This window comes from Lissotriton helveticus, chromosome 2_1 (assembly GCF_964261635.1).
Source record: "Lissotriton helveticus chromosome 2_1, aLisHel1.1, whole genome shotgun sequence".
In the NCBI taxonomy this organism is placed as follows: domain Eukaryota; kingdom Metazoa; phylum Chordata; class Amphibia; order Caudata; family Salamandridae; genus Lissotriton; species Lissotriton helveticus.
Genome location: NC_136059.1, coordinates 807,574,088 through 807,598,317, shown reverse-complemented (window position 1 = coordinate 807,598,317; position 24,230 = coordinate 807,574,088). Strand labels below are relative to the sequence as shown.

General features: G+C 45.1%; 1 protein-coding gene across 5 annotated transcripts in view; it reads left to right on the top strand.

Annotated features, from left to right (window-relative positions):
- Positions 1-24,230, top strand: part of SEMA6A (semaphorin 6A) — a 325,611-nt gene that overhangs the window by 134,995 nt on the left and 166,386 nt on the right. For 4 of the 5 annotated variants that reach the window (XM_078675549.1, XM_078675550.1, XM_078675546.1 and 1 more), the window contains exons 8-17: positions 3,385-3,504; positions 5,346-5,434; positions 8,407-8,624; positions 12,186-12,317; positions 13,516-13,671; positions 18,589-18,765; positions 19,795-19,935; positions 20,036-20,116; positions 21,528-21,586; positions 23,359-23,379. In XM_078675549.1, the coding sequence (XP_078531675.1) occupies positions 3,385-3,504; positions 5,346-5,434; positions 8,407-8,624; positions 12,186-12,317; positions 13,516-13,671; positions 18,589-18,765; positions 19,795-19,935; positions 20,036-20,116; positions 21,528-21,586; positions 23,359-23,379 (1,194 nt within the window). Of the gene's footprint in view, positions 1-3,384; positions 3,505-5,345; positions 5,435-8,406; positions 8,625-12,185; positions 12,318-13,515; positions 13,672-18,588; positions 18,766-19,794; positions 19,936-20,035; positions 20,117-21,527; positions 21,587-23,358; positions 23,380-23,515; positions 23,570-24,230 lie in introns of all 5 variants that reach the window. The other variant, XM_078675551.1, reaches the window with a different exon arrangement.

The following is a 24,230-nucleotide window of genomic DNA, read 5'->3' as shown; positions in this document are numbered from 1 at the left end:
ACTTCAGGATTTTGACGATATCTAGCACAGACTATTCACACGTCAAGACATTCTTGTGCTTTGCCTCGTGGTAGATTGCACCAAGCAAGTATGCTCACACGTGTGCACCACAATAATGTTCTGTGCTGCAGCCTTTACAACTGGGATGGTGAATTGCCCACTGCTGCCTCTGTGTAAAAAGTCCAAAATGGATGTAAAGATGGCTTGCAAATGGAAGCTGACCATACCAGTGCTTCAATTTGAGCCGGTGGTTTCCATAGCAAGGGTACCTGCACTTAAATGTCAACACCGGTGCTTGTGACAGTCTGCAATAAGGTGGCGTTGTCTATATACATTACAAATGACTATTACCTGCCGCCCAATCCATTCTCCTAGCTTTGGGGGCCTGAAATTGTCCGAATTGTCAAACTTGTAGCAGTGTGATGGCTAGTAGTTGTGTTGTTATTGGGAGCGTGACAGGGGCAGCGTGTGGGGCAAGCTGCAGTGGCCTCCTGACGAAAGCCCTGGCACTTATTGTTTTACAAATTTAGCACAGGAACATACACTAATGCCCAACAATTTGCTTCCAAGCACTGATCTCTTTATAAAAGAGAGACCGTTGTCTTCATTCGAACTCACATATACTGTATTTAATGTATGTGGAATACTAAAACCGCATTGAAAGCTGTTGTAACTTCCATTAGTGAGAGTTGGCTTCAGGGAAAGTGTTTTAGGGCTCTGATCTCCCAGCTTTGAAATCATTTCTTGTTTCAAAGTAAGTGAAGACGGATGACCTGTGAAACCCTTTTAATCTAGGGCAGCCAGGCTGCTGAGAAGGGCCTCTGTCCAGCTGTACCGCTTCCAGTGGACTGCCTGGTGTGAACACGAGCTGCTCGTAGTGTGGCAGTGTGGCTGGCCAGTGTGTCCCTTGAGATTCTTTGAAAGGCAAAGTGAGCCTGACACATGTCAAATGTAAGACACCAATCTTGAAGTGGCAGGCACCGGGGACGTAAAGTGGCACCATCGAAGTCTCCTGTAACCCTGGAGTATTTCAAAGTGGTCTGTTCGTAGGCTTTACGGCTTACTTGGGTTCACTCATATTCTGTCTTTTTTAGAGTCCCGAGCTGTTGGGAAAACCTTGACACCACTGAAGTGAAGGAGTATGCATGTAGATCCCATGTAGAGTGTAAACCTAGCTATAATGCAGCAATGTGGTCGCTCCATGTCGGTGGCGGAGTACACGTCTGCGTAGGTTGTATAAATGAAGGGCACTTTTTTTGATCATCAAGGCGTTAGTTACTTCTTTGAACCCAAATCTTGTTTTCTCGTACTTGGGTAAGCCATAAAGGCCCTGTGGAGGACGTGCACCCTTCTCACTTGCTCAATTACATTTTTTAAAAACCATTGTGTTGTCTTTTGAGCAGGAAGTTCTGAAGTCCATATTTGTTAATAGCGTATGGGATCCTGTTCCTCTACTCCTCTAAACACACATGTAGCCAGTGTTTAATTTGTAAAAAATAATTATTGGCAAAGGCCTTCTCAGGATGCCACTATGGCTTGCACCACCCCTGCCAGCACTGACCATAACAGTACAAAAATAACTTCTAACAATCACTTTACTACATGTGCGACAATTCACACTATTCAAGGCTACTCAAAGCTATATGAATGGTGTGGGCAGCAGGTATCATTCATTTCTAATGTATATTAAATTATTATACACCGATGCGGTGCTCATCTCAAAATTGGACACACAGCGCCACCATGTGGTGCATTATAATTAGTGCCAGTGTTGACAATTAAGTGCCGGTGCTGAGCTCCGGAAACCACCAGCTCAAATTAAGCACTGCATGTAGCATGGGAGTCAAGTCAACATCTACAGAATGTCTTTAGGGGCCTCAAAAACTTCCATATCTCACAGATGTTTATCGACAGTTCACCAAAAGATGGCCCTCATGTACTGCTTGGCTGCATGGATCTGCCTCACGCTCCTAGGTCAAATGCATGGTTTGTATTGGATTTTAAAGGTATTTTAAACTGTATTTATGTGTGTTGAGTGCTTGCTTTTTTCGTGCTACTTCCGCTACAACTAAACTAATTTACTGAGGTCCTCAAGTAGCCTTCACCCAAATAATTATTTAACAGTTCTATTTAGTTATTGAAGATTTTCTGCATCTCTTAAGCGGAATAATTCCCACTATTTACAGAAAGGCCACAATAAAATAGACACCCAGAAATGTAAGTGAAATTAGGTTATGCCTGGGTGTGGCGTTCAGGAACTGAGTACATAGCAGAACAGCAGTTTTGCGAGTAACTGATAGAAGTGGTTGGTAGCATTTAAGTTATTCATTTCTCATTTTCCCACCTTTTGAGCATTCTTTACATGCACCAACCCAGTTCCGCCATGTCAAGCCCTGGTAGGTTATGTTCACTAGCCTGCCTTACATGGCAGTGCCCAGACATCTAAAACTTAGTGTTATCAGCAGTTACTCTTGAAGAATAGAGAGTCCTTGGAGATTTTGTAGTTCTAGCATCTTTAGGGCTCTGGATGGTTGCCAGTAGTTGAGTCTGCTTGCGTTCCTGTAAAGTCCTGCCTCGCATACTGTGCACAGGTTTAAAGGCACCATCTCTGTTTGGGCCCAGCATCTCAGCGCAAGTACCACTCTGGCAAAGGCAGGGGTAGTCTGTTGGCAAAACCTAGAGGTGTTGGATTCGGAAGTTCGTGAGTTCAAATCCTGGTTCCTCACATACCACACGTGTCATTTTGAACTTTGCCTCACTGAGATAGCTTTTTTTTTTGCAAGCTACATCTTGTAATCCGGTGCGAATGAATTAATGTAGGGATGAAATGTGAGAATGCCACACAAAAAAATTAAGTTTCCCATTGCGCTATGCATTTAGAGACTGCCCACCTTTTCAGTTAAAATTCTAGAAGAAATACATCTAAAAACATGACAAAAACTTATTCTGATAAGCTGTTCTCACAAAAATTGAGATGTAAGAAAACTTGACTTTGCTGTGTTATAATTTATTTTCTCCTTTAAGAGGGACATTACATTGTTTTTAAAGTAGAACCCTGAAGCACAGAACTGTAGACATGAGCAGGAAGGGATTGCAGCATTGCGATGCGTAACGCTTTGTAGAGGTGGCACTCATTCCTTTATTTTCAGCTGGCATCAACCCTACTGGAGGATTAACCCTCTTACAATGCTGCCCACACAAAAATATAATTCTCTGTAATTTCCAGCCAAAGCCATTTAATCTCCCTCAGTTACAAGTACAGGGATCCAGTCTAGAATTCCCAGTGACAATCTGGATTATTTCTGTGATGTGCCTCTCGTGCGGGAAACTAACTATGCATTTTTTTCCTTGTCCTGCTCTTTTTCTTTCTTCATCCCTACCCAGATGGGAAACTCTACTCTGCCACCGTGACCGACTTCCTTGCCATCGATGCAGTGATCTACCGCAGCTTCGGCGACTTTCCAACACTGCGCACTGTCAAGTATGACTCAAAATGGCTGAAAGGTGAGTAAACAAATAAACTTCTGGCTATGGCTGGGGGAAGGAAACCACTTGCTTAATGGGTGTCCCGGGCCTGGCTGAACTTCTATCCCAGTAATGCTTTCTGTCAAACCACAGAAATGATATTGCTACTTTTACTTACACTGATTTATGTTGTGCCTTTTTGTCTGCAGAGTTACTAGACTAGACAGTGCAGGGAACCATATGACTGACCTATCAGCAGGACATAAATGCAAGACATACACCACCCCTGGCCAGAGCTTTATGTGCCCAGATAAAAGGCAAAGGTGGGCACGTCTGGCCTGCTCTTGCAACTTTACAGAGCAAAGTCATCCCTTTGACAGGACAGCTTCACAGACACCAGAAACATTGTTTCTACACCCCCTGGTTGGCCTTGTGTACACTTCCCACAGTGGAGGTTTGAGGCACTTAGAGGTTTATAGCAGGAAAACCACAGCTGATCAAAGTTTGTAGCGGGACAGTGTGTGCTCACCCTCCTGAGTCATGTCAGTGTAACTGGCTGCAGGCATGTGGCTTCCTGTGGCCACATTCTGAGTTGTGATCACAGGCCAGTGCCCGGTGAGGACACCCTGGCTTACATGGCAATAACGGCAGGGGTGCGAGCTGTCATAGGTCTGCCCGACTTTTTACTGTCTCTGCTGGCCACCTCCACTACCGTACATTAGACAGCAATGGGGTCTTTTATTTTAAGACTGTCAGTTACCTTATTCCCAAGATTACTCCTCCTTTCTGACCTTTAATACATGGAAATTCAAGTCTCACCTTAATTTTCATCCAATGCATCACAGGATTATAACTAGGGCTCCCGGTTTTATGGCATTTATTTTTTAACATTTCCATCTTTATTTATCCATATTTCTTTTTTGTAAACTTATCTGTATTTATCCATATTTATTATGGGTTTTGTGAAATAAATAAGGCTGAAACTGGTATATTTCCACATTTATTTAACCAATACATATGCAGCCATGCTTGAATGCCTGCCTGGTTTCAGTGATAGGAACAACTGCAGAAGACAAATCACTTATATGAAAATATGCACATTTCAGTGCCAGTCTTGTGCATATGTTTTTTTTTATTTTTATTTATTTTGAGAGTTTTATACAGCGCGAACAAGATCTTTGCAGATATCAGAGCGCTTTACAAGTAAAAATACAAAGTAAAAATACAAGGTAAGAAGCGTATATACAAAGTAATATATGAGGTAGTTAGGTACAAGGTGCTAGTTACATGGGTAGGTCAAAGGACATGTACTGCTACTCAAGCCTCTTTACTAAAATTCCTTTTTTTAACACCCTTACTTATCAATACACACAGTTATTGGCCTGGCAGTCATGGCAAAGTGTATTTAGAATCACTCAAAAAACACCCAATTTCCGTTTTTATCCACATTTAAAAATAAATACAGACTCGAAAATGAATGTTTTTCTTTCTGTATCTGTAAAAATCAGTAAAACGGAAAACTGGGAGCCTTAATTATAACATAACACAAGAGCGTAATTTTAAAGGCACATACAACCTTGAGGGTGCTCCCTTTCCAGATAATGGGTGTTTATTGTTATCCACTTCAATGATACTCATTTTCTAGGCACAGAAATGATAAAAGGCTTTAGTGTACCCACTGGAAATATGAATCTATGAACCCTGATGTCAAACACAGACCCCTGCAGTGGGTGCATTAGTGCAGTGAGCCATCAGACCCGGTCGTGTTCTTGAGCAGCTTGAGACAACTCTGGCTCTTGCCCTCGAGCCGTGATCAGCTCTCTGATAGCCTTTGTGAATGCCCTTGTAGCTCACTACTAACATGCTCTTTCTCTTTACAGAACCCTACTTCGTACAGGCTGTGGATTACGGTGACCGCATCTATTTCTTTTATCGGGAAATAGCAGTGGAGTACAACAGCATGGGAAAGGTAAGCGAGCAATGATCGCCCACTTCTAGTCTCTAAAAATAAAAAGTGTTCTTGAGCCCATGCGGCTACGAATGACCTTGAAATGAGCACCATTAATCACTGTGACAGGGCCATCTTTTTTTGGAAGATCACGCTGCGGGAGCCAAAGTTTGGTTGCAGCAAACATATTGCATTGCCTTTGAAGACGACATTTATTTCGAAGACCAGCATCGGTTTGATGTATGGCTAGCCCTCAGGTAGTGTGAGGTTTTGTTAAACTGCAGGTGACTAGGAATTTGTCTTTGGTCCTTTCCTTGCATTGGCCAATGGAGTCCAATTCGACCTGAGAGGGGGAGGTGGAAAATATAAAAGAGATTGTCCCTTACCTGAATGAGAGACGTTCTCACTAATCCCATTGAGTCTTCATTCAGACAATATCAGAAATACTAACTAATCCACAAAGAGTGGTTTCCGCCTGACCCGGGAATCCAAGATGTACAGTAACACCACACCCTTTCAGCTTTCTGTGGACACCTCACCACGCACAATCTGGCAGAATATATCCACAGAGAATACCCAAGAGTGTGGAAAATGCAGGCAGAAATTTGTGTGCAAAACTGATTACTGTGGGAATTCCCCATTCATTAGGGTCTGGCTCGGAATGGTGTAGTAATTCTACTCGGCAGAAAAACTACAGTACATGATCTCAAGATTTCCAGGTATATTTTTGCAGTGGGAGCCTCACCACTCATGAAGTTATGTTATGCTACAGTATGCTTATCAATATAGCGCACCGATCACCCAAGAGGGTATCCAGGCGCTTGCAGCTAGGTAGGCTGTGCCATCCAAGGGGTGGTTACTCTGAAGAGCCAGGTCTTCAGATTCTTGCAGAAGTCGGGAAGAGATGAGGAGGCTCTGAGGTGCTGTGGCGATTCGTTCCAAGCGTTGGGGGTGTGTGAGAGAAGGTGCACTCTCCAGTTCTGATTTGGTGTATGCGGGGTACTTTTGCTAGTGAGAGCCTTGCAAATCGGAGGTTTCTGGTGGGTTGGTGAAAGAGTATGCAGCTATTGATGTAGGCGGGGCCTATGTTTTGTAATGCTTTGTATGTGTATTGAGTAGTTTGAATTGCGTTCACTTGTGTATGGGGGAGCCAGTGAAGTGCTTTGAGGTGAGGGGAGATGAGGATGTGGTGAAGTAGGTTGAGTATAAGTCTTGTTGCCATGTTCTGGATGGTTTGGAGTCTGTTCAGGAGTGGTTTGGTGCCCCCTGTGTAGAGTTTGTTGCTGTAGTCGAGTCTGCTAGTGATCATTGCCAGAGTTACTGTTTTCCTGGTGTTGTCCATAAGCCACTTGAAGATATTTGTAGCATCCTCATCATGTGGAAGCAGGTGGAAGTCTCTACATTCATCTGGACTGACAGGTTGAGTTTGACATTGAGGATGACTCCTAAACTTCTGGCGTGGCTGGTGGGGACTGGTGTGGGCCCGAGGTTTGCTGGCCAGGAGGTGGAGCCCATGCAGAGGTCTTCTATCAGAAGAATGCCACTTCATTCTTGTCCGTGTTGAGCTTTAGTCAGTTGGATCTCATTCAGATTGTCACGGTGGATATGCACCTGGCAAAGTTGTTTTTGATGGCGGGGGGGGTCTTGTCCGACAAGGATAGTATCAGCTGAGTGTCATCTGCGTATGAAAGGATGTTGATGCCATATGATCTAATGAGGTCTGCCAGTGGGGTCATGTAGATGTCGATTAGGGTCGCGCTGAGCGATGATCCTTGGGGGACTCTGCAGATGAGGTTCTTGACTTCTGAATTGTATTACGGCAGGCTGTAAGGAAGAAGCAGATCCAGCGGAGGTCATGCCCCTGGATGCCTACTTTATGAAGTTGAGTGGGAGACTGTGTTGAAGGCTCCGGAGAAGTAGGACAGGAACGGCTGCTATTTCTCTTCTGTCGAGGATCATCCTGGTGTCACTCGTTGCTGAAATGAGGGCTGTTTCTGTGCTGTGGTTGGCTCTGGAGCCTGATTGTGTGATGTCCTGGACCTGGTGCTGGTCGAGGTAGTGGGTGAGACAAGTGTTGATAACTTTCTCCATTACTCTGGCTGGGTAGGGAAGAAGGGAGATAAGGCGAGTCGGCTGAGGGTTTCTTCAGTAGTGTGTTTACTACTTTGTGGAAATATAGAGCTTAGAGCCAGATGTACTCTTCCCATTTACAAACCAGGGTGCCGCTGCTTGTTCAACAGCTGGTTACCGATGCAGTGTGCAACATAACCGGTGTACTACTAGCTTGCATCACAATATGTTCATTAACATAGTGTCTCAAAAGGACCTGCCTAATGAATATTAATGGGGGTATGGAAGTCTGTAAGAAACAGCAGATCTCCTGCATTTGCTTTTCCGAACAGGAAAGCAGCCCATGTCTGATAAAGTGACAGATGCTCCTTCAAAAAAATAATGTTTCTTGTTTGAGAAGACGACCTGCAGGCATTGGTTCACAGAAACAGTTTTGTTTTGGAGAATGAGTTACAACTCCAACTCCAGGATGTGATCAATGGTTTGGAACCACAATTTGGGTCACAAAACATTGCTACAACCCTTCTTAATCGCAAATATCAGGGTATCCAACTAATAGCTCTCCTATTTGAAAATCGTAAAGGGCCACAAACGTCCTTTCATTGGTCCGAAAACCTTTTCCGAATCATAAAAGGGCTGTGTAAAATGTGAAACTCTCTATTGCAAACCCTATAATTTTGCAATTCACAGGCTTTGCAACTGAAAACGGGATTTGTACACCTGGCATTACATTATCATCAAAGTTAATTTGTACTTGATTTTAGGGTGTATCGTTCTCAATTGTAGGTGTCTTCTTCTTTTGTACGCTGTACAAGAAAACTTAATTCCCTTTTTTTAAATTTGAGCTGTTTGTTAACGTGATGTTTAATGAGTTTGAACTCTGCTGTAGGGTAACACTTAAATTTTCTTTTTCCTCTTTTAAGGTGGTTTTCCCACGAGTCGCTCAGGTCTGCAAGAATGACATGGGTGGCTCCCAGCGCGTGCTGGAGAAGCAGTGGACATCTTTCCTCAAGGCACGCCTTAACTGCTCTGTTCCTGGTGATTCCCATTTCTACTTCAACATCCTGCAAGCAGTGACAGATGTCATCCGGATTAATGGTCGGGATGTCGTCTTAGCCACCTTTTCAACTCCGTACAATAGGTAAGTATATTACTCTTGGGGCATCGAAACATTCTGTGCTGGACTCAGTTAACAGAACGAAACAATACATCAAATCCAGTGTTTGAGAACTGTTCATAGGACTGGTCGAGTTGCTGGGTATGTAGATAGTGTGATCTACCAGCCACTTAAATAATATACTCATTCAACTTGACTGATAGGAAGAGCCTTTCAGATCATCTATTTTAGGTCATGATTTTTAGGGTTTTTGTAAGTGCTGCTAAACCTTATATGGTGGCTTGAGTGCATTTAGGATAGACTATCCAGCAGTTTCTGGTTCGTGTATTGCTAAGGACCAGTTAACGGAGTACCTGGGACCTTCCAGCATGTTGGGGAGCGTCAAAGCTGGCTTCTTCGAATATGTCCCAGTAAGACAACACAGCAAAGCAAAGCTTTTTGTAAAAATAAAGAGCCGTGAACTCCAAGGTAGGGAAGGCATGCAGGTCTGAGGCTTCTGAACTTCCCTAACTTTGAAGAGCCCTTTTATGCGCAAAACAGTCATTTGAATGTATTATCCTATTGAGGAAAAGTGTGGTGCTGGTTGCTGATCTTCGACTAGAACCCCTGTAAGTGGTTTTCCATTGAGAAGAGCCTGTGGCACTGCATTTTTCCTTCCCTGAAAAGGTTTAAAGGAAACTCTGAAAAGCACAAGCAGCAGCTGCTCAGTGGCACCATATGACGTTTTGAGACATGATTCACAGTCTGTGATTGGCTAGGCCACCACCTCACACCGAGTGTCATTGTAAGAGGGCGCTGCTGCTGTGTTGTAGCTGTGATGGCCGAACCTAGATCAGACAACCAGTCAATTTACATGTGACATGATCTGCTTGGCTGAAAAGAAGGGCTTCAAGGTTCCTGCCGCCAAAGTAAGTGCAGGGCTCTCCTGCTGTGCTAAAAATGGTGATAAACATTCTCTCTGTGAAACCTCCCCTATAAATCGATTTCGGAATCCATGAGCAAAGTTACACCTTTTTACGTTTCTCTAAATCATTGTAAGTTCTCCCATTTCTTTCTCTGAGCCATCAGTGTTTGAAAACTAAAAAGGCATTCATCTGCTGCTGTGGCATTATTATCTGGAGCAGCCTGTGTGATGCTAGAGACAGCAGTCTGCAGGGATACTGACAGGGACCGTGGCAGCAGTGCTGCCTTGTACTCCCACTGAGGACGAGGTGCATTGTGGGAGCCGGCGCACGTGACGGCAGCCTCAAGGTTCACAAGCAAAGCCCTACTGATAAATAAATGCCATTTAGGTCTGAGAATTCATTTCACTAGAGCGTGCGCCGCCTACCGGGGGCAGGTGTTACTCTGCACTCCCACGTGCTCACGCTGGCACCCCCGCGCTTCTTTACTACGATATATGTCCTCCTGCCTTTATTGAGTGTTTACGTGCTGGTATCAGAAAGCACCCGAGCCGAGCATGCATTTAACCCCTTCACCGCGGGGTGTTCTCCCCCCCCCCCTGCTGTGCGGGGGGCAGGGGGGCCGCGCGCGGGCCCACCGTGCTTGTGACGAGCTCAGCTCATCATGAGGCACTGTGGAGCTGCACTCATGACGAGCTCAGCTCGTCACAGCCACACCCGTTTTTGGAACGTTCAGCACAGCGGGGACATTATCCCGGCGTGCGAACATTCCAACCGCCGTGACGAGCTCAGCTCGTCATGTGTGCAGCTCCCCTGTGCCTCATGATGAGCTGAGCTCGTCACAAGCACTCAAGGGGTTAAACAGAGCAGGAAACATAATTACCCGCTTTTCTGTTTACACATTCTAAAGCACGTGCACGCGCCCCAAGCACGTGCACGCGTCCTGGTTAAGGCTCACCGTTCTTCTCTCCCTCTTTTGCATACTCACGCTTTCAATGCATGGCTCAGAGGTGTACTGGTCTTCGGGAATATGAGCCGTCTAGTACGTATGGAACTGATATAGGCTGTATGTGGAAATCGCAGGTACGTGGTCTCTACGCCAGTATTTTGCTACATGGAATTTTGCAGCAGCTCAGCTCCAAGGCACAGGCTGCACTTTATATAGTGAAGGCATTGGACTACGACAAAATTATTCATTTAAGACCTTTAGTCGCATGCCCTTTGTACGTTGATCCCCCTTAAAATGGACACATTATCATTCTGGCTACAGAGCAATGGTGGGGGCTAATGAAGCTAATGTCAGAGGGATTCAAATATTTTGGTAGTCTCTGCTGCGCTACAGTGTAGAATGGATCCTCTTCGTGGATCATAAAGGACCCGCTTTGCGCCTTCAAGTTCTAGTTTGTGATAGAAATCATTAGAAATTCCTCAACCGAGGCAACCTCCAGCATGAACACATTGCTTAACTCAACGGCATCCTGTTTCTGAAAAGTTCACATTGTCTGACGATCCTAACAATTAAAAAAATACAACATTATTTTAAGAATCTGTATTGATTACTGAGTTCCCAAACAATTGCTGATGTTACATAGTCATGCTTTTATGTGCAGAGATGTGTTTCTACTGGGATGATGCAAGTACAATGTTATTATCTATCCCTCCTTAAACCATTGTAGTAGCCTGTTTTATTTTCTATATATATGGTAAAAATGTGTCACCAACATTCTATTTTATTGATCCCTTACCCCCTACTCCACTTCCTGCATCATCCATTTGAGGCACCCGCCTCGAGCAGGCGGAGATGGCAGCGAATGTTGGCCTGCCTGCGTTGACCACCAGAGGATATTTACAGGATGAGGTTTTTGTAACAGTCAGAAGAGAATCTTACTTCTGAATGAGATAAAAGATTTCAACCTGACGTGTGGTTGAACCAGTCAGGGCCCTATTACTGGAAGCCTGGGGCATTCGCTGTCACTCCTGGCAAGCTGAACTTGTGCAACGTTGAAAAATAGAGCGAAAAATCAATTTCTGCACTTGGCCCAAATACTCGAAGACAGAACAACTTGTTTGCTTCTTTCTGAGAATGCAGGAACACGTAGAGTTCTGAGAACCATTCGTTCACCTCGAAGTGAGGGATATTACATTCAGAGAATATAGTATCCTCTCACAAGAATTAAATCGCTTCAGTTTCTTATAGTGACATATTTTTCCGTGGACTTGAGTGAGAATAAATGAGCCCTTTTATACGAAGCAGATCTTCGATGGGCGACGTAATGCTGAGACTCAAGTCTTAATTGTAGACGGTATCTTACACCAACCCATGATAGCTATGTACAGGCATGGCAGGGGAGAGAGCCACTCTTTATTTGGAGACATTGATGAATTGCACGGGTTTTTGACTGTTCCTTTGGCTGACTGATACACATCAATATTTCTGGGGCTATGATCCCTTCAGTCCTCGCATTCCATTCTTCTCGATGACCTATGCGCAGTTCTCAAGCTTCTGACGTAATATTCGGAGTTCCCGGGATAGCTATTCACTGTCAGTAACTTGGGGTTAGAAAGTTCAGTGCTGAACAGCCTGTGACAGGAAGACTTGTATGAAGTGAAGCGTGTGTTTCAGTCTCGATGCTAAGCATAGCTGCAGAATGAGTAACACTTTCTTGGAAATGTCCCATTTTAGCATCCCGGGCTCTGCTGTTTGTGCCTATGACATGGCTGACATTGCCAGTGTGTTTACCGGACGATTCAAAGAACAGAAGTCTCCGGACTCCACCTGGACGCCCGTTCCGGAAGAGCGCGTGCCCCGGCCACGGTAAGGAACCCTTTGGTAGGGGTGCTTCATGGTTGTGGTGTGATAGGTCTGTCCTGTGCCTGTTCTGCTTCTTCATTTGAACTGCTCTGAACTGGTGTGTTGGTGCTGAGGTAGTATTCCACATTTACTTGAGTGTCCTGCTGCAGACGGTGTGGGTCATATAGGACAGAGAGCCAAAGCCTGGGAGCACATGAGAGAGAAAGAGGTCCACACTCTCCAAAAAATAAAGAGCCACTGTTTGGGGTAGAATGGAAGAGGCGCTCCACTCCATGATGGAAAGCCAGGAGTTAGGTTGGAGGGGAGAAGTGCACCTCCATCAGTAGGGACCATCCCAGGTTTGTGTAGATTTTCTGTGGTTGTGGTCTAACCCCATCACTCTCATTCCTCTCCCGAGCGGTAAACATTTACCCGTTCACTTTAGCTCTTCGCTAGGCTTATGTATCGTTGGACCCTGGTGATTCGGTCCATGCTAGATTTTCTGAATATCCAGGTGAGACGGTTTTGCTGAGAGGAAATAAAATAATTAAAATAGTGGCTATTCTTAAAATCTGGCATGGATTGTTATCACATTGCCTTCTATTGAATTGTGGTGTATCCTGCCTGTTCTACGTACTGTGCTCCAAAGCTCCTAAAGTTGGACTTTCTCTGTTCACATATTCGAAGTTTATAAAGAAATGGCCTTTGCTGTCTACTTGGCATTCCCCATTCCTATAGATTCCCCAATTTGCCCTGACGCTGCATTATTTTATACATGCTTGAATTGTGAAAGTTTGTGCTGTGAGTCCTTTTGTCAGTAAATTCTGCTCTGCCTATGAATTTATACCTGTCTGTTCGGTTCATGAAGCCTAGGACCCTATTTTTCGCGCCAACTCTCCATAGGCTGTGCAGCGCCCTCGGCTACAGCTTGATGCTTGCTAGACTGCTGCGTCAGTAGGTCTGACGCTCAGCTAATGCCATTTCTTTCTACACCAGTGTAAATTAAAGTCCTTCTCACGCAGATCTGAATTCTGCTCTTTCCTTCAGTGAGGGAATGAACAGGCCCATAGGAAATCTAAGAATATATTATTTGGTGACATTCTGCTTTGTTCAGCTTCCTCATCAAGGCCATTGGCACTCGCGGGACTAATGCTATATGCTTAGTAAAGCAATTTCATTCCTAAGGACTTAACAAGCAGTTTCATCCTCATGTCCTTTACAGGCCAGGTTCCTGCGCCGGTGCTGCGGCCATGGAGAAATATGTGACCTCGACGGACTTTCCAGATGACACCCTAAACTTCATCAAAACGCACCCGCTCATGGACGAAGCGGTGCCATCGGTGGTCAACAGGCCGTGGTTCCTGCGGACCATGGTCAGGTAAGAGTTTTTGATTTGACTTTGAGCCGCCTCTTTGTTATTGAGGCATTGCGAAGGCCTGTTATCCTTGTGGCACCTCTGCTTGCACGTGCAGATCTATGCATCTGTCCTCGCATTGTCCTGCTTCCAGACACTGTCCCATGCTGGTCTTTTCCAGCGGGGTTGAATAGCTGAACCCAGAGCTCTAGGGAGCCAACGAGCAGGGCTTGTTGTGCATGTTTTTGCTTGGCTGTGGTTGTCTAGATAGGGTTGCAGACAAGTCAAATGTTGGTGAGGTCCACAGATGTGCTGAGTGCTGCTCTGTCAGAGTCAGTGGGCAGGATGTGGAAATGGCTGACAGGATGCACATGTGTGTGTCCAGCACACTCAGTAACTTCATAAACAGTGACCGGCTCTAAGCGGACGCGACCTCTGGCCGTTGCACGTCAGAGATGCGTAAGTGCAGGTGCAATGCTGGAACACCGTGGGAGTGAAAACTAAGTATGATGACGGTGCAGCGTGTAATGCATTATACACATCTGTGCTGGGCTGTCACAGACAATTCTCTCCAGCTGGCATGGGCGTCTTGCGAGCCAGCGGCCAAAAATGGATGATAGTCCAGACTGGTGCCTTGTATCTCGGCCTTCGGACTCTTTCACGTGTGTTAGGTGATGGAATCTACTGGCTAGGATATTGACTGTTAAATTGGTAGATCACAGTGGTAATCCCGGCATTCTCTTCACCTCATTGTGTGCGCTTAGCACTATTCCCTGTTAAACTTATCTGCCAGAAACATGGAGCGCTTAGAAACCTGTGTAGCACCAATATGCAGATTCATCTGACCAAGTGGGGTATGGATGTAAATGCTAATCTCACAGATTACACATTTTCGTAAAACAGTTCTCCTAAAAACTACAATGTGGTAATCGCGGGCCTGAAATGTTGCCATCTCTGTGCTCTCCTCTTTGATGTAGCACTGTAAACATTCAACACATGTAGACCATACCCGAACAGGCAATAAGTGACGCTACACAAAGAAAAATTGACTTTTTAAAGCTAAAGAATCGTATCAAATGAATGCCCCTCTTTCTGTATCGTTTTTGGACTTCTGATGCCCAGTTGGGAACATGGGGATTTCTTTCACTATACAGCTCACTTCTGACTCCTCACCTACAGCTCGATTTTTTCACCACTGCGCTTACTTTGGGAAGGTGTGATATAGCGCCTAGACTGTGCACAGTAGGCCGTCTAAAACCGGATTCCAAACTTTGAAAATGATGAAAGACAGGATACACCGTCTCTGTGTGAATATAATGTTCCCCTCTCTGCCAAATGTGGTAAATCTTAGTGGTAAATCTTAGAAACAGTCTAACCCCAGACACAATCACTGTGTCAATCTGGAGATGTACAGTTGTACCTGTGTCCCCGCGCTCTGGCTGATGAAGCATCTCAGATGTCACAGAAAGTAAACACCAGTCCTAGAGTGCATATGGAAATGTGCAAATAAAAGGCGGCTTGAAAAGCAAGCGGAAAGGCGCCAGACAGCAGCGGTTAGTCACAGTTACAAGACGGAAGGGCTCATGCGATGTCTTTCGATCGCAGGGCTCGACTGCGGACATGCACATCACTCACATTTACACGTCATTCAGGGCGCTCAGACTTCCATAGTGCTACTGGAGGGAAGAAAGCCGTTTCAAGGCGGGCGGCTGGTTGTGCTAATTGCCAGGGCAGTCAATGGGCCTGTGTGCGTCGTCTCCTCCCCTGTGCAGGTGTGTGTCTGTGTGCAAACGCCCTTGTCCATTTTCACACTAGTGTTTGGAAGGCTTTGTGAACAAGAACAAGGGCATGCTCAGCTTTTTTGTCGTACACGCCTGATTTAGAGCCAGTTCTTGTTCCATCAGAAATCTTACTGAATTTTTCTCGCAAGAAAAAAATAGCATTCTTGCTTCGATACAAAAAAACAAAAAAGCACATTTGATTTTGTGCACCATCCCTTCCTTAATACCATGTGCGATTGGTGGATTTGTGACTGTCCATTCTCCGTCAGTCTTGGAACTCGAGCCGCTCGATAAAACTTGCTTTTGATGAAGTCACAAACCACTTGATAGCCACCATGCACTTAAACAACCGATCTATTGATTATCTGATAGCATTCATCTCATCCACGATGGAAGGCTGAAGTGGCCAGCCGGTCTGTGAGGCAGATGTTCAGCTATCATTAATGCAGGGACCGGCAAGGGTAGAACTATCATTAGTGTAGCGGGTGCAGTGGCACCAGGACCCCGCAGTCTGAGAGGCCAACTCATCACAATAATACCAGTCGTTTACTACATGCTTATGGGCAGAGAAGCCCCTTCAGCCTCATGCCAGTCTTGATAAGCCACTGTCACCAGAACTCAACCCTATGAACTATAGAGCAAACAGACCTCTGCAGTGGGTACATTAACACACTAAATTATAAAGGAAGGAAAGTGGAGGTCTGCCCCTTTGGCCCATCTACACAGCTTTTTTTGGCCATCCTTCATATAGCCTGTTCTGCCTTGCATGGCCACCAGGGGGCTTTTTGTGCATAGGGAGCATTGTCCTTGGGTGCACCAGGCTCAGACTGGGACAGTGTGTTCTATTACAGTAAATATGCTGTCCCCTGCGTCGCCGTGAACTCACGCCTGGCTTGCAAGCAGCACGTTGGTGAACGGCGGACCAGGTGTTTGAAGCTGCCTTTTCCCTGTGCATTTGAAAGGGGAACAGAGCACCACCTGCAGGCGGATGCAGGGAGCAACCGCACTCACCTGCATGGGTTTACCTGGGGACCTCTGGTACCCCTCTCCCTCCTTGTAAGGGGTGTCATGTGGGTATGCACTGACTGTGTGCCACCTCTATGTGGCCACAACGGCAGCTCCTTTGCCTCTGTGACCGTGTTTGTAACACAGCATCGAGTGTTCATGGGGAACCCCTCCTTGAGATTGCGTTAGCGCACATGTAGCACCTGTGCGAACTGAATCAAGGAAGGGCCGTGTCTGAATCTGTAGCCCTTTCTGTACTCGAACTGTGCCCTGGGGCTGCAGGAAGCACGCACACATGCCTGTTGCACCCACAAGGCACTTAGTATATTAAGCCCCCAGTTATTTAGGTGCATGCTGCCCCAGTTTTCGCCTATTAGTGGTAAAGGAGTTGATATAAGTGAATGCTAGGTGATGGTTACCTTTTCCTGATGTTTTTTACTCATCATGTGCCGATGATAGGGCAGAAAGGTGATGGTTAACTTTTCCTGATGTTTTTACACATCACATGCAGATTTTTTACACATCACGTGCAGATGATAGGGCAGAAAGGCTGCCCTGCACTGCTGGAGTTCTCTGGTGTGATCCAGGCATTGACAAACAGTGTCTTCACCAGCTATCACTTGAGTTAACATAAGGGTTGCGTTGCTTTCTCACCCCAGAGGGCATGCACCAGGCACCTCACCCCTAATGAGTAAGTGGTTTCAGGCAGACACACAGTTCGCGATCTGCGAGAGCACACGTGTGCCAGCGTATGGGGGCCTCTGTCTCTTTAAAGATGCAGTGCTGATCATTTAGTTTCAGATCACCCCTGCTGCCATCTTCCACTAATCATCACAGAAAACGACAGTTTTTTGTTGAAATATCGCTGAATTTCTGTCTGCTGTTACAGGAGTGATTATAATAAAAAGGTAAACTGTAACTGTGAGTAAACCGCATTCTGCTTCGCCTTTAGCCCCAGAATCACAAGTACAGGGACTACCTTATTCTGATGTGAATGCCTTGCAAATAATCAACACAGTCACACATCAGACCATCACCTCTACATCCCATCCCCTTTTCTGTGCGTTGGAAGCGTGCTCTATGAGCGTTGTGGTGCAAAATCCATGTAAACTATTTTATGCCCTCTGCTATGGAAATAAACTTCCCTTTAGTGCTGAAGACGTGAAATACATGGTTTTCTATTAAATAAAAGCAAGACTCTGATAACCAATATAACTTAGTCGGCTAATCGTCCATTGCAGGATCAATGCTTACTACCATAGTCGCAGGGCCCAGTCTTGCTAGATGCACTCAGCCTTTCATCCTCCAGAGGTCTTTAAAATAAATACCAAGCAGTTTGTTAACACTAAAAAATCTGTCACTCAACTCAAGATACCCACTCAGTCAACTAATCGTCCACTGTAGGGCTCCGTGCTAGACAGCCTAGTCATTGGTTCACATCCTGGTAGGTGTCCTCAAATCCTGCAACCATGGCTCCTTACAAAAGAACCAGATCATATTCTATATTTTTATGGATGGGGAGATTAGGTAATTTACCCAGAATCACAGGATGTTGAACCAGGGCCAAGATTCAAACCTAGTTCTCCAGTTCCAAAGTCGTCAGCTCTTTCCACTAGGCCACATTTCCTCCATATGGTTCTCAGTGCCTTGAACGTTGAGGCAAACCCTTATTTGGACTAAGCAATATTGTTCCAATACAAGTTTGTTTCCAAATGTCACTGTCTTCATAGAGACCACGCAAGTCTTTTGGTTCTCGCTAAGGGTTATGAAGTGCTGTACAAAGGCTGCAATACTATAAAGTGATATGTGTCGAACTTGAAAAAACTTACTGGGTTTGCTTCCTGAACCCAGTATGAATACAGGGTGAAGCTGAATGCAGGTGTAGGTCCCAGGACACCAAGCCATAACTATTAGCTCACCATTCTTGACTTTTGAGGTTTTTTATGCAAAAAAGTTAACATACGCCTCGTTCATAGAAACACCAAGAGTATGATATGTTGGGGCAAAGAAAGAAATGTTGATGAATGTAACTTGCATATATAGCTAATTGGGACAATGGCAAGTTTTAAAATGGAAGATGAGAGTACAGATCTAACGTGTTCTATTATGAAGTGCCAGGGACAGTTCTTGGTGACATGTTCGGTTGTCGTTTTAGGTACCGACTGACCAAAATTGTTGTTGATACGGCGGCCGGCCCCTACCAGAATCACACAGTGGTGTTCCTGGGATCGGAGAAAGGCATCATTCTCAAGTTCTTGGCGCAAACAGGAAACAACGGGTTCCTCAGCGACAGCCTTTTCCTGGAGGAAATTAACGTATACAATCCTGAAAAGTGTGTATTTGCTTTGTTTTTTCCTCCAGCTTCCTTCTTGTGCCCTTGATTCTTGACATTCCCGCTGAGTGTTTTTGTGTGTGTCCCAGCCCAGTTTTCACCTCATTGTTTGCACATTCAAACTCATCATTTGATTTGGTTTTACCCTCTGTTATGATGTTTGTTCAGCCAAGCTAGTGAACCACAAGTTTGCAGTTCTTTTTATGCTCACTGTTTGCACAAATTGTATCTCTGCTAAGCACTGATGTATGTTGTTTACATTTATTCCACTTTAAACTGTTAAGCAAGGACCATTATTGACAGGCCAGCCACAAAGGGATCATTATTTTTGCTGCGTTCACTAACTCTCCTTTTTCTTCCTAGGAGTTCTGGGGCAATTATCATTACTACTATGTTATTTATTCCGTGTAACACTGGCATTTTTCCGAAACAGTTAAGAGCATTATGCGTTACATTTTTATAGTAGCAGCCGCATCTTGCGCATAGATTGTATTGTGCAAGGCATCTAGTTGAGACCAGACAACAGAAGCACAAATAAGATGGGAGGAACTCACAAAACTCTTTTTGTGGTGCTCCTTTGAGGGTGGGAAATACAACATTTTTATAGTGCTAAACCTCCACAGAAACTGGTGCGTTAAATTCAGATATACGGACAACGTAAATCACACGAACAGGGTGGTGCATACAGCAAAAAAAAATGTCATAAAATTGTTGAATGAAAATACTTTGTGGGCCAAATGCCTTGTGTTGTGAGATTGACTAAAGCAAGCCCAGGCACAGTCTACTTGAATCAATCCTGGGAAGCCCCTTCAGATGGATCTAATGGCCTGAAACAGTCTCAGGCTTTAAAGGGTCAGAGACAGACCGGTTAGGTGAAGAATGCTGGCTAGGTAAGGGAAAAGCCAGAGACCTTATTGAGTCTTTTGTATTGTGCTACAGAAGGATGATGACCCTATCGGGGGCCTCGTTACTATCTATGAGTCGGTTCTTCATGCGATATACTCTTAACCTTGCTGTCGCTTGACTCAGGTGCAGCTATGAAGGGGTGGAAGACAAGAAGATTATGGGGATGCAGCTCGACAAGGAAAGAAATGCTCTCTATGTGGCCTTCACTTCCTGCGTCATCTGGGTTCCTCTGGGGCGGTGTGAAAGGCACGGCACCTGCAAAAAGTATGTCACTCGATAGACACAAAGTTTTTTCTCTATTTGCCAAACTTCTGAATTAAATCAGAACCACTGCAGTTTCAATGATCTGCTGCTCTTCTTGTAGGGCCTGCATTGCGTCAAGGGATCCCTACTGTGGCTGGAGTAAGGATGCAGGAGCTTGCTCGCTTCTCTCATCTGGTACCAAGTAAGTAAGGCTTACATCTCTGACTGTGCAAGGGCTTCAGCGATTATGCAATTAGAGAAGGGATGTTGCTCATCAGACTGAGTTTTGGAAACTGCCAAATTAACTTGGAGTTTGCGTTCCTCTTAATTTGACCTGACTTGGTTCACAATGAGCCATTGGTCTGGTCTAGACACGCCCCATACCCCTTACCCCCCACTCCCATGAGTGCAGAGAGAAAATGGGTGACCTTTTACATCAGCTTTTCTTAACATCATTAAAACAGGTTTTATTTCCTTGAGTGTTAATATTTAGAATTCCACCCATGTGGGTACATTTGTGCTGGAATCGGCTTTATTTTCTATGTGTGCCAAGGACAGTGCAAGGATTTTTTGCATTTTCTGCTGAGTACGTTTGCATTCCAAGCATTTCATTTTTCACATTGATTGGCTTGTTGACGCTGCCCGAAAAGGGATTTCTAAATTGCTCATTTCAGCAGAATCCGAACAGGAGTGTCATGTCTGCGCGCCCTGGCGGGGTTTAAACTAGCCGAGCTATTAAACTGGCTCTCGGCTCACATTCTAGCAGCATGGACACCATTTTCTGTTCTTTGTTAGACTGGGGCTGGTGGTAAAGGCTTTCAGATATGTCAGATGCTCTGACGAGCGCACACCTCCCCCAATTCAAGTGCTCGCAGGTGCATTGTTGAACTGTCATCTGTTAAAATAGAGGTCAGTCGTCTGTTCCAGGCGGTGATTTCTCTCCCTGCCAGAAGTGCCCACAGATGTTGAAAGGCAGCATCTCACGGCTTCATTACTGGCACTAGACCGCTCTCATTCTCACCTCTGGTGACAGGTCCTTACTGCCTCTCTTCGGCCTGGTTTCTGATGCAAAGATGGGGCACGTCTCTGGCATACAAAGTTGTAGCATGCATGGCAGAGCGTAGACATACCTAAAGCAGGGTATGTGCTGGGCACATGTCGCAATAATAATGCGCCTGGGTTTGCACGGCATGCCGCATCTTGCAGAACCTCAGCCGCGGCCGGCAGTGGGAGTGCCTGCAGGGCGTTGACGTGGGGAGGGGCAGGGTGGGGGGTAGTAATGTATGGGTTACGGAGCTCCCCATGTAAGTAAACATTTAAATAAATAAAACAAATTTCGTTGCGCGCCCTGCATCCCCAAATGCGATGCAGTGCGCGCAACGAAATTCATTTTATTTATTTAAATGTTTACTTACCTGTAAAACTCCGTAATCCATACATTACTACCCCCACCCTGCCCCTCCCCCTCCCCACGTCACCGCCCTGCAGGTACTCCCACTGCCGGCCGTGGCTGCAGTACCCGCTTTGAGTTACCCCTCTGCTCTGCGGCCAGGGATGCGCGACAACTCTGGGTTGCTTCTCACACACTTTGTCTTTCTTCTCTTCTTCTGTAGAGTGCAGTTCGAGCAGGACATCGAGCACGGCAATACAGAGGGCCTGGGCGACTGCCAAAGTAAGCAAGGCACCAGTTTCTATCCTGTTTACTTAATGTCAGTGTCTGTTTGGGAAGGTCCAGGGCACACAATAGCCGCATAATAAGCCTCTTCATACAAGTGACAGCCTGGTAATAGGTGAAATGACAGTCGCAACAAATAAGCCGCAGTCATTCTGTCATCGTGCACGCACATCAAAAAGACTGGCCTCTGTTGTAACAAAATGTGTGTACCTTACTTCATGCTTGCATGGGATTCTGTTCTAAGACAAGCAACCTGGCTTCTAGTTTCATGCCAAAGATCCATATTTTTGAAAACTGGAGTCTGTTGTTAGATGTGCAGAATTTTCTTGTGCAAGTGGCATGCATCGTCTGATTAGATCTTGTAGAACTTTCTGTCAGTGGAACGTTTGAGCTCAAGTAAACAACTTCTGTGGGTGTACCAACACTTGCAGAGACTGTGTCCTTCCAATATTTAGGCCTCTCATATTCTTGTCCTTGAGTTGTTTTCTTTGAATGTATGAACTCCTAGAGTGTGATTCAATTCAAATCTAAAGTCCTCATTCATACAAGCATTATACCGTTAGGCACCTGCACAGCTGCTCCAGTCGTGCACCTTAAACGCTTTAAGGGATACTGGGTGCTGCGGTTTGATGCTCCTGCTGATATCCTGCTAGAACATGTTGCATCGGTAGCCAGGATTACCATAGGCATAATACAATTGGATGAGCAAACAGTGCCATACTACACGGCCTGCCTATCCTTTCATTGTGTAGTCAGATGCCCATTACCTGTTTTAGCAATCCCTTTATACAGGTAGAGCATGCCCTCCCTGTGCACCCACATAACGTTGGCCGGACACGTACCGTGGCACAGTCCCAACCACCCACCTTTTTCGCAGCTGTAGATAGACTTGATTCAGTGCAGCAGGTGCACATCCTTCAGTCATCTTCGTTAAAGTAACAAAAATTGGTTTGCATTATAGGTGCTATGGTTCTTGTTAACATTCCCTCTCTCACTGGCTTCAGAGAGAACATATGGGGAGAACGCTTCGAAGACCTCCGTAAATTACAGTGCAAGATAGGACCTTCTTTATACAGGCAAAAGGGAAATATTGGCAATTAATGTACCCAACTTTGCAAATTTGAAAAGTTGAGTTAGGCTGACTTATGAAAAAAAAATTGAACTAGTGTTCTAAACTATAATTATCAGGTGATTTAAGAGAATTAGGCTTATTGTTTGACATGCCATGTTTACTGTCAAAAATTATGCTGCAGGATATTTATTGGTATCAGAGAAGTGTGTGGTGATATGAATGGTTATTTGTAATGCGCGGACTTAGCCCGAGGGCATCAAGGCGCAGACTAACACATAAACTATGACTAACCAGATACAGATAGGTAGAAAACAACAAAAAATGAGATTCATGCGACCATGGCTGGCTAGAGCCACATGGGAAATACTTCCGAGACATGAACACATGACTATCAAACCGGTCACATTTATTACATTTACATTGACTTGTATGGTGAGGTGGACACTAGTAGGCCAACTGAGGCTGCAGTTCATTTCTGCTGTGCAGTCAGAAAAAAACATATTGTTGACTGCACTGGTCCGCTCAGCAACTCCAAATGTGACTGCAGGCAGCGGCAAGGCACCATGCAGAGAAACTGAAGCAGTCCATAAGACAGCACCACAATGCTGCATGCAGAAATATGACAAGCCACGTGAATTGACTATTGTGACTACAGTAACCTCTTTCTAATTCTTCTCTGCCTCTTTTTTGCTTTCAGATTCGTTTGTGGCATTGAATGGTAAGCATTACTTCACCTCCCTTCCTTCTTTTCTCATTTACTTTGGTTTCTTTTCAAGCGTTTTCTTAATACATCTAAAATTATATCATGACCTCTATCCCTTTTACCCCTCCATAATTTATTTTTTATTTCATAGATATTTCAACTTCTCCACCACCAGATTACGAAACTTATTACAACACAGTGTATGGTCAGTTTAATCAAGTCTTTAAAGCCATATAGTAGTAGACCCTTCTTCCATCCCTCCCTCCCACCCCCCATAGGAGCAGAGCTCCAGTCATACAGTAGAAGTCTCTCCCTTTCGTTGGCATCTTTGGGCCCAGTTCACCAGTCTTGGGTGTGTCTTTAGTGTTGACCGTCATAGTTTAGCTCCTTTCTTACATAGTTGTCCCTATGCCGGGTACGCAACATCTGTGCAACTGGTAGATGGGACCTGGGTTATCGAAGATATGACTGTGTCTTGTGTCAGGTGAATTCAGGGAGGCATGTCTCTTTAGCATTTCTCCAGATGCATCTGAAGTAGAGCTTCATTTCCATGGCCAGGATGTTTAATCTCCAAAACCACCAACACTGCTTTATTGTGGCCATTTCTCTATCCTTGAAAGCACAGCATACAAAGCATTGCAGATCTTTTCAGCACACTCCTTGAGACTGCCGTGTTGCATCCTTTATTCAACACAGCTGTAAGCAACCGCAGGTACTCTGGTATATGCAATCTTTGACATATAAAGCCTCTGCCCCTGTGACTTCAGATCATCTATAACTTTCGGGTAAATGATAGCACACAGTATGCATTTGCCTTCTGAGCAGATAGAAGGTGGGCAAAGGTGTGTCCGGGCTCATGCATGCCT